This window comes from Impatiens glandulifera, chromosome 1 (assembly GCF_907164915.1).
Source record: "Impatiens glandulifera chromosome 1, dImpGla2.1, whole genome shotgun sequence".
NCBI classification, from domain to species: domain Eukaryota; kingdom Viridiplantae; phylum Streptophyta; class Magnoliopsida; order Ericales; family Balsaminaceae; genus Impatiens; species Impatiens glandulifera.
Genome location: NC_061862.1, coordinates 133610493 through 133621821, shown reverse-complemented (window position 1 = coordinate 133621821; position 11329 = coordinate 133610493). Strand labels below are relative to the sequence as shown.

The 11329-nt window shown below is 22.4% G+C and overlaps 1 protein-coding gene across 1 annotated transcript; it reads left to right on the top strand.

Annotated features, from left to right (window-relative positions):
• Positions 1-4902: 4902 nt before the first annotated feature.
• LOC124919825 (protein HEADING DATE 3A-like) lies at positions 4903-10946 on the top strand. Its single transcript, XM_047460166.1, has 4 exons — positions 4903-5100; positions 5220-5281; positions 10477-10517; positions 10610-10946. Exons 1-4 carry the CDS (start codon positions 4903-4905, stop codon positions 10831-10833), a joined length of 525 nt encoding a protein of 174 aa, XP_047316122.1. The 3' UTR covers positions 10834-10946.
• Positions 10947-11329: the final 383 nt, after the last annotated feature.

Here is an 11329-nt window from a genome sequence, read left to right as displayed (position 1 = left end):
TAGTCATATAATAATATTTTCATAAAAAATATTTTAATAGTACACGTGTACGAATGACGAAATTTTTTAATTATTGTGATAGTAATATGAAATTGGAAAAACTTAGAGTCAATGACAAGTCTAGACATACATGTCTTAGACATAGTGTCATTAGACTATTCTATCTGATAGAGTTATCATATTTGATTATGTCAAGTTAAAGATAACATTGTGAATTCACTAACCAAACTATTGAATATAGAATTAGTTTGAAAGTTTTTAAGACACGAACCTATTATAAGTTGGTATAAAAGAAAACACAACATATGAAGACTAGAGATCCAAAAAAACTAGGTTCAATGGGACAACCTAAATGTATTGACTTGGAAGAATATTGTTGAGGATTAATCCTATAACGAACAATATATATTTTGACAAGGATAAACATATCATTTTTAATGATTCTTTCTGAACAAAGAGATCACATATGTGAGAAAGAAGTGAGACTGTTTCAAAAAAATTATACGGCTCAATTTTAGACTCTCTCACAGAACAAGACGCATGTTCCTTGGCCAAAACGGACATAGCCATGAGAGTTTGACATGTATCATGAAGAAATGTATGTGAAAGTGTGTAATCATTTACACAAAAGGCTAAATAGTTAAATACATCGAGTCTATTAATCAGTTAGTAAAGTTATTGCTTTTAAAAGAGAATGTTCATAGCATTACAATTACCTATCCTATGTAGGATTCAACTGTTGAACATTTCACTAGATTGATTTTTTAATTTACATTAATGTGAGAGATTTTTTGTAATTTTAAATTAATTATATAAATTCTATTAATGAATTGAAATTAGAATTTAATTAATAAAATCAAATGAATTTCACATGAAATTCAAACGTGTACGAAATGGTGAAATTAGATCTAAATGTATAATTTAAATTAATTAATTATGTAATTAACATTTAATAGTTAAAAAAAATAACTAATTAAATGCATTTAATTTTATTAATTTTTATTATAACTTCCTGACATTATTAAATTTATTAACTATCTGTATTTCCTAATGAGAAGGAAATGAAAAAGGTAATCAATGTCAACAGTTAAATTAAAGATTAATGGTTGATTATATTTTTATGACATTTTATTATTTAAACAATATAAATAACTTTTTTATTCAATTCTTACATATCTCAAACTAACATAACATCTGTATCATTTTTCTTTAAGAATTTCAAGAGATTTTTCTCTCTACACTTTCATTTTGAACCCGGTGATAGGTCAAATATATTGTCAAGTTCGATTGTAGTGATTTTAGTGCAGAATCACTACCGAATCCTTTGTATCTTATGAGACAAATATATGCGATAAACTTCAGTACAAATTAAAGACGATATAAGTGTTTTAATAAAATGTGTTTAACACATGTCTCAAATCAATATCTCAATTCGGTGATTTCTTTCTTCGTATATTTTATTTTATTTCTTTGTAACATTATATTTTTATATATTTGTGTAATTTAAAGACAAGAACACTATTATTATATATATATATAGACATCAGATTCGATTTTTATTAATTGAATGATGTAGTACCCTATAATAATAAATCAAATTAAAGTTTAATCAATAAAAATATATATCAACGATTAGATACATGTTAAAACTAAAAAAACCGCAACAAGGAAAAAGGACGAATTTATTTACTAAATCGCAATGATTTTGTTAAGTGTAAGAACACCATCATAAAAACAAACAGGATAGATGGAAAAATAATAACATGCATTTTGTTGGAAAATAAGTGATCATGTGTGTTGTTGGTCTTGAAAATAATCCTGTTTGATTGGATTAAAAAAAAAGTCAATAATAATTGAAATTATTTCGTTCACACTTATTAATTATATTATTCAATTTATCAAATCAACTATTAAATTTTATTTTATGTTTTAAAACATATATTATTATTATTATTATTATTATAGGTTAATACAATTAAAGTAATTTTACATGAAAAAAAACTTTAAAAACTAACTAAATAAATAATATTTATTCATTCTCAAAATCATAGACACTTTATATATATATATATATAAATATATATATATATATATATATATATAACTTAAAATATAACTTCTTCATAATCATCTACTTTATCAGCTAATTATTCACTCTAATTTTTATTTCTTCGTTTATTTATCTTAATTATTTTTCACTTTTGTTATTATTATTATTTTATATATATATTATATAGAGATATTTTATTTTTATTTAAATATATATATAATTAATATATAATTATATAGATTATAAAATAATTAATTCAAATATATATATATATATATATAGAATAAGAAGAAAAAAAACTTAATTACCAAAATAAAATTAATATATATAAATTTTAGAACAGTGAAACTCTTAATAGTTCTTTTTAAAATATTTATTTATAAATAAATTACAATATAAATATAAATATAAATATATATATATATATGAGAATATTATTATTAAATAAAAATAAATTATATCTTTATATATAATATATATATATATATAATTATAAAATAATTTCAACAATCGATATTACTATTATAGTGATTAAAATGTTTATATTTATATTTGAGACTAGGGTTAGAGTCAAGTAGAAGATTTTATAGTGATATTTAAATATTAAAATGTGATATATGTGTGGATGTGAGGAATTAGAAAACTATCTAATCAAAATGCCTAAAATAAAATAAGTTTGTTAGTTCATAATTTTCAAAATGAGTTTATGTGATGGTGGAATATGTGGGTGTGAATTTGAGACATTAAATGAATAATCTTATTAATGCATAATGTTCAAAGTGAAGTTATGTGATGGTAGTATATGTGGGTGTAAATTTTTGGGATTACAGAAATGGTCGATAAAATGTCTAAAATGATGGTATAATGTGACCGATAATAACGAAATAGTGAGGGTAAACGAGTAGAGCGATGTGAGTGATTTGAATATTTATGTTAGAAAAAATAAACTGGGTTGATTCATTTAAATATAAACACAACCGTAAATTAATGGGTGGTATAAGTTATACAAAATATCTTTATTTTAATTATATATTTAAAATAATAACTAATGCATATTAAATATTAAATATTAAATATTAAATATATATATATATATATATATATATATATATAACATATTTAAAAGTAGTTTGTGATATATTTAAATAAAATGAAATTCTTTTTTTATATCTATAAAATATATATATATATATATATATATATATATATATATAATTATAAAATATGTAACGTTAAAGTGTTCACACTTTAAATTGGTTAGTATATAATGTTTAAAATTTAAGCTTGGTGAGTCATTAGAGTAACTAGGTGTATAAGTCTTCCTTATTAATAATTTTATAATTTATATAATTATATATTAAATATATATATATATATATATATATATATATATATATATATATATATATATATATATATATATATAAAACAACTTATTTAAAAATTTGTGATATATTTAAATAAAAATAAATTAATTTGTTTGATTATTTATTTCTTTTATATTATTTTTTTTTCATTTATTTTTATTAGGTTAATTATTTTTTTTACTTTTTTCTTCATATTTATTAGATAAGTTGCTATATTAAATTTTTAAAATTTTAATATTAAATTTTTTCTTTATTTAGAATTTTTTTAATAAATAATTATATATATCAATATTTCTATTTTTATTAATTATTTTATACTGTATAATTAAATATTAAATTTTAAAAATATTCTTACATCATTAATTAATTTTTTTAATAATTTATTAAAAAATATTTTTTATATATTCGATTTTATACACAAAATATATAAATTGAATTCAATAATCACAAGTGATAGTGATGTACTAATCTATCAAACTTGAGATTATGCTTTGTGTCTTAGTTAATACGCATTTTAAAGTATGTATTATAAAGATTAAAATAATTATGATAATGTTATATGTGAGTAAAAATTTGAGAAATTAAAAGAATTGTCAAATTTTAGATGAGATATGTGCGAATTTGAGGGATTAAGAGAATGATTATTCAAATTTAATCAAATACAAAAAATGAGGGTATAATGTGATTGATAATGACAATTTTTATAAAAAAATATTATTATTTCAATTTAATTGAAATAATGGTATAGAATTTACTTTAATTAATTATATATATATTAACAAATTTAATAATATATTTTCGTTTAAATACGATTTCAATTTTATCTATTTTTAAATAAATTTATATAAAGTTAATTAATTTCATTACAATTTTGTGTGTACATATAATTTGAATTTGTTTGAAATTTATAAATTAATTCTTAAAACATATGATCTCAATTTTTAATTCTGAAATTTAATATAAATAATTTGTTTTTATAATAACGTTAATTTTTTATTGTCAAACTCTTTAATTTAATATATTTAATTAATCTTCATAAATTTTAATATATGTAGTTAATTTATGCTAATAACCCATAACCATACTAATAAGATATGTATGAGAGATGTTGAGCTAGAAATAAGATGATCCTCGCCATCACACAAGGGACAATAGATGTCACTTTTTTACTATTTTCTATTTTCTATCAAGAAACATAAAACAAAATAGATGAAAAAAAAGAGAAAAGTACACAACAACAATTATTAAATTTCGTTAATTAAACAAAAGTAATTGGATTCGAGTAAAGGTGGTGGTGGGGATGGGATACCTTACACAAGAATATTTAAAGTGGCCAATAGAGGCATAGCTAGTTGTCAAGCTAAAAGAGAATAGTATTGCTACAGTCCCCTCAAATAGAAATATAAATTCACAAGCTTGTATATATAGCCTATTAGTTAGTAAAGCTTTGGACAAGTACAAGCCTATAAACACAAACACATAAACATGCGAAGGGACACCAATCCTCTTGTTGTTGGGAGGGTTGTGGGAGATGTGTTGGACCCTTTCGTTAGGTCTATCGACCTTCGAGTTGTTTATAACACGAGGGAAGTCGCAAACGGTTGGGAATTTAAACCCTCCCAAGTTGTCAACCAGCCTAGGGTTGACATTGGTGGTGAAGATCTTAGGACTTTCTTCACTCTCGTAAGATTTTTCTTCTTGTTCGGTTTGATTAAGATCTTATTGGTAGAATTCTTCGGAATTTTTAGACCAAATTTATTAGAATTCTAATATATGTAACTATTGTTGATATTTGTTTAAAGGTTATGGTGGATCCTGATGCTCCTAGCCCAAGCAACCCGACCTTGAGGGAATACTTGCATTGGTACTCTCACTCACCATCTCTTATTTTGTTTTCAATAAGAAAATAAATCATTTTGATATTGTTAAGAAGATTTTCTAATGATCATTTTCTTTGGCCCTACTATACTTAAATACTCCATTTGTTTTATATAATAAGACATTTTATTGAAAATATTTAATAACTAATATTTTTATTATGAAAAGTAAATATATGAATGTTTTTTTATTCTTATATCATTTTTTTCCCTTACAACATTCTTTAGAGTAATTGCATAATTATTGATTTTTTTTTAAAAACAACAATTATTATAAACATACACCTCCTTGTAGCGTTTAATTTGAAGAATAAGTAAGTTCCTATATTTCAATTTTAAACAAAAAAATCATACACAAATTGAAACCTTCTTTACAGATAATTAACACAATTTCGTAATGTTATATAATTAAAACAAGAATGATTTGCCAAAAACAAACTTGTCGCCCAACTTGACCAACTCGAGAGAGCTAAACAAAATTAATATTTGGCTAGGTTGAAATTCATGACAGTTTCACCGTACAAAAATTAGTCATTGGTACAAATTTATTTTTATGACTTATGGACTGTCGTAAATATGTTTATTTGGTTTATTTTTGATTAAAATGATAGAAAAATTTGTAAGAAATATGAATAAGTTTATTTAGGTAGATTGAGTTTGGGGACATTTAAGTCCTTATTGTTGTTAAAAATTACGGAGTGTAACTGGATAATAGAGTTTATTAATTTAAATTTAAAAAAAATTAGTAAGGACAAAATGATATTTTAAGTAAAGGAATTAAGTGATGGAGGATATGAGAGAGAAAAAAACAATTTTAATATAAAAAAAATACCTATTTAGAACTAGCCCTCCATAAGTTTAAAATTTATTAAGTTTATCAGATATTTTATAGAAGATGACATTTGCATGTGTTGTTGTAGATTGACCCCTTACTTGGGCCTTAGTTTTATATAGGCCATTTTTAGAGTGTTTTGAGATTTTTTTCAATTTTTTTCAATTTTTTTAAAATTATTTCTATCTTATCACTGTATGTTTAACTTTCTAATCCTTCTTTTCATCAAATAAAATACTCTTATTTTATTTTACTTAAATTTAAATTTTAAATACAAACGACATTTAATAATTAAACAAATTATATATATAAATAACATTTTTTTTTATCAAACAGTATTATTTTGACAAAATTCCAAAAACAAACCCAACTAATCAAAGATCAAATTAAATAAGCTTCAAATACAAGCCATACCCAATATCTAAACTTTTCTATAATAAAAATTACATTTAATACCAATATCAATTAACACATTTAATTAAAATAATGAATGTACTTAAAGATAATTATTTTTTTAATTTAAATAATATAAAAAGAAATAATATTTTGAATTTAATACAGATTTTGTATTTCTATTTTAATGTAACATATTTATTCATTATACTAGTCTAACTAATTATGAGTTCCCTACCAATTAGTTAGTCCAATGATAAGAGTCGATTTAAAAGATCACGAGTTCGTTATGTGTTTAAGTAAAAACCATGAGTATTAAGTGTTATGTTAGTTCTACTTTAATTCTAACAAAAATTATGATTTTTTTTTTAATGTTATAAAGAATTTTTATAAGAACTAAATTAAGAACTATAAATTAAGAACGTTTTATCTTAATTAAAGTATATATATTAACGATTGAGGATGTGTTAAAACACTCTCTCAAATTTTAATAATTCTTTAAATGTAAATATTCTTAAGTTTTTATCATTTTTCGTTGGAGTGTGATACATATACCTCTTACGGCTTCTTTGTCATTGGTTATTGAGATATTTTTTAAATTCAAAAATAATATTAAATATTTAATCAATTATTTTATTAATTTAGATAGTAAATATTACTCTCTACTTAAATATTTTATTTTATATTAATATATAATATTTATTTTATTATATAGTGTAATTTAGTCATAATAGTTAAAAAAAAAATTAGTTTGATCAATTCATAATTTTTAGGAAAAACAAATAAAACTCAGTTTCTCACACGAGATCTTAAAGTTGAGTATAGATTCTTGAAAGTGTTTCTTTTTAAGTTATTCTTTTCATCTCTCACTAGAAGTAGAGAAGTATTTTAGAATTAACTTTTGTATTGTTCAAATAATTATTATTTTACTTTAATTAATTATATAAGTTAGGATTTGTTTTTAGAAAGTATTTTTTTACAATCTTTTTATAAATAAATAATTTGTCACAATTATTATCTGATCAAATTTGAAAAATACAAAAGTAAAGATAAAATAATTTTGTTTAAATTTGATATAAAAAGTATGATTGAAGTTTGATCGTGTAAAAATTATACCGAGTGATTTTCATTCAAGATTTTTTTTTTTGTGTGGTGGTTAAATAATTGAGGTGGGGTAAGTAGTTCTGTAAAGTTCGATTACTTGTATATTCTCTTTTGCTAGCTTATATGCGTTTGCGCTTGTTTGATTAAGTTTAAATTTTGGTGAATGAGTCTTAGTTGTAAATAATTTAATACATTAGTACGAGAGAATAGGTTGAACTAAACAGTCTTAACAAAATTTAGTTTTTTTTCTCTATTTGCAAATAAATTGAATGCTATCAAAACTAATAACTAAATCAAAATATCAAACTAACCCATATATATATGTGGGTGGCCAACTTTTATCTTTGAGAATGAATGATAATGTTGGTTCATAGCTGTGGGAAGGAGAGGATCAGTCCCCACCCTTCCAATTTGTCTATTATTCATTGATTGCCTTTTCGGTATTCTAAGATGTGTGGTCTTCCTCTAAGCCACTTTGATTAAGATTAAATAACACGCCTATCTTATCATGATATGTTCAACCCTCTAGCCATTCTTTATTGTTCCTGTTTAATAGTAAGATATGAATATTTTTAATTTGCATGCAACTCTTTCAATTGACGTGACTAGATTTTTTCTTAGGTTACAATTATATTGTTATATTGTCTTTCTTTGTTGAAATTAACTATCATCCAAGTTGACTAAGGGTAACTATTCAATAACATTTATGAGTTGAAGTTTCTATCAAACAACTATATCAATTGATGTGAAAGGTTGATGGGTAATGATCCTATCGCCTTTATTCGTTTAAGTTAATTGATATGATGCAACTATCCCTATCGCCTTTATTCGTTGAAGTTAATTGATATGATGCGACTAGATTACTGGGTAACGATTCTGATGCGACTAGATTACTAGGTAACGATTTTATTACTGAAATTAATATTGTCTTTCTAACTTTATCTCCTAACGTGATTTATATCATCCTTCTCTGGATGAAAATTGTTGTTATCATACTTTTGACATATATATATAATGAGTAGGTATTGAATTTTAAAAGAATAAATTATCTTTCTAACTTTATCTCCTAACGTAAAAAGTTGTTATCCTAACTTGAAAAGTTGTTATCCTACTTTGGCATATATATAATAAGTAGCATATTGAATTTTAAAAGAATAAATTGGGCCATAATGTGTTGAAAAAGACAATAAGTATTATTCTATAATATTAGATACCTAAGACAATATTGAGCACATGTGACCACTACTAATGTGATGGATTGTGCAAAGTGCTTTTAGCATAGACAAGGAATGAACATAGTACATATGTGAATGAACTAAACCATGTTAAATTGTTGACATAACTCTTTATTATAAAATTAACCACTCAGTACAACAAAAGTATCTGATTCTTTTCTTTCATTTTTGTTTTTGTCTAAATAATAACATTTGTCTTCATGAAGTTTGTTTGGTCTTAGTTATTTGAGGATTTATAATAGATATTTATTTTAAAAAAATCTTATTTGAAGAAAATATATGTTATTTTTGAATTTAACCTTTTATAATAAAAAATAATTTTTTAAATATTTAAAATAATGAATGAATAAATTAATTTAATAATTAAAAAAATATATGATAGGATGCTTAGGCCTTGTTCGGATGAGAGTTTTTAAAAAAATTTAGAATGAGAAAAAAATAATTATTGTTGATGATTTTGAGTGTGTAATGATTATTTTTGATAAAAAGACTTAGAAACATATTAATATATATATATATATATATATATATATATATATATATATATAAATAAAATAAAAAATAATAATTTAAAATAGAAAATATTTTAGTATTTTAGTTAATGAATTAAGTGATATAATTATTAAGAAGTGATTGATTAAAAAAATAATTTTATTTAAATAATTTTAAAAATAATAAAAGAAGGAACCTTAGATTTTATATAAAAAGAAAATCAAACCTTAATAGAACTCACAATATTTCTTCTTTTTTTTGGACGATGATCCCACATATTATTCTTAGCTCTTACCAATGATTGTATTCATTAATATTTTAATTTCCACTTTATGTGATTTTTTTTTTATAGTTCTTAGGCTAGTTTGATTTAGCTAATATACAATCATTTAATGAACTGGTATAGTAATAAGTTCATGCAATTAAACACATTTACATTCAAATTCAATTTTCTCTAATCACTTTTAAATATTTTATATTTATTCTCTCTCATTTATTTCAATATTTTCTAATCATTTTATTCATTATCTCTCTTATATTCAATCTATTTATATATTTTTTATATCATATTTATATTATGATAATTTTTATTTATTCTCTCATCTATTCTATTATTTATTAATCATTCCCTCTTATTTATTTAATTTATTTACATATATTTTTTTATATCATATTCATATTTTAAAAAATTTTTATATATCATATTTATATTAAATATATTTAAAATTATACATTTATAAAAATTAATATATTCGTATCATTTATTTTAAAATATATATTTTTTTTAAATTTAAATCATTTATTAATATTTGAAATTATATATTAACAAAAATTTATAAAAATTATATATTAATAAAATAAATTATTTTTTAATTTAAATCATTCATTAATATTTAATACTAAATTAATATATATATATATAACATTAATTATTAAATAATATTATAAATATCAAAAATAAATAAGCTCAATCAAAAATACTCATACTTAACGTTTAAATAAGTTAAGATCATATCAAATATCTGTGAAAGTTAAATAAGATGATGTCAATAATCTTTGATTAAGCTAATCAAACTAGCCCTTAGTAATTTTGCAAATAATTTTTTTTTGTCATGAATTATTATAGGTTGGTCACTGATATCCCAGCCACCACAGGAGTGAGTTTCGGTAAGTTAATTACTTAATTTACCTCTTTTCTTAATAATCATGTCTCCTATATTTTTTTTTTCGTACAAATTAATATTTTTGGTCATATGTAGGACAAGAGGTTGTTTGCTATGAGAGTCCACGCCCGACTATGGGAATCCACCGTTTTGCATTCATACTTTTCCAGCAGCTAGGAAGGCAGACGGTTTACGCTCCTGGATGGCGTCAAAACTTTAACACTCGAGATTTTGCTGAGCTCTACAATCTCGGCCTCCCTGTAGCCGCAGTCTACTACAACTGCCAGAGGGAAACTGGCTCTGGTGGCCGAAGGCGATGACCAATTAAACGATATGTTCGTCTATGAATTAAGATGATCTAAGGGATCATATAATATAATATATATAGATAACCTAATTGTCGTCAAAATAAATTAGACCATGCCTATATTATAGGCTTATGTTGGTGCCCTAGCCCCTAGACGGTTGCCTAATGTTCACCTTAGGGAAATACCTATTTATAGGGTCCCACTTATATGTGCGTGCGTGGTTTCGGAAGAATGGTGAACACTTGTATGACCTTTTTTTTATGTTGAGATGGAAATCTTTCTTAATCCCGGATTTTTTTATATAATTTATAAACTTTTGTAAATCTCCATTTAAAAAAGAATAACGTAAGGGCAGCCAAATATTTTTAGCATAATGAGTATTTATATATTTTATTAATTTAATTTATTTATTTTTCATATTATTACACATTCTAAAAACAAATAAATTAATAGAGGAGATAAATAACTAATTAAAAAAATAATTAAGAATTTAATATTTAATTTTTTT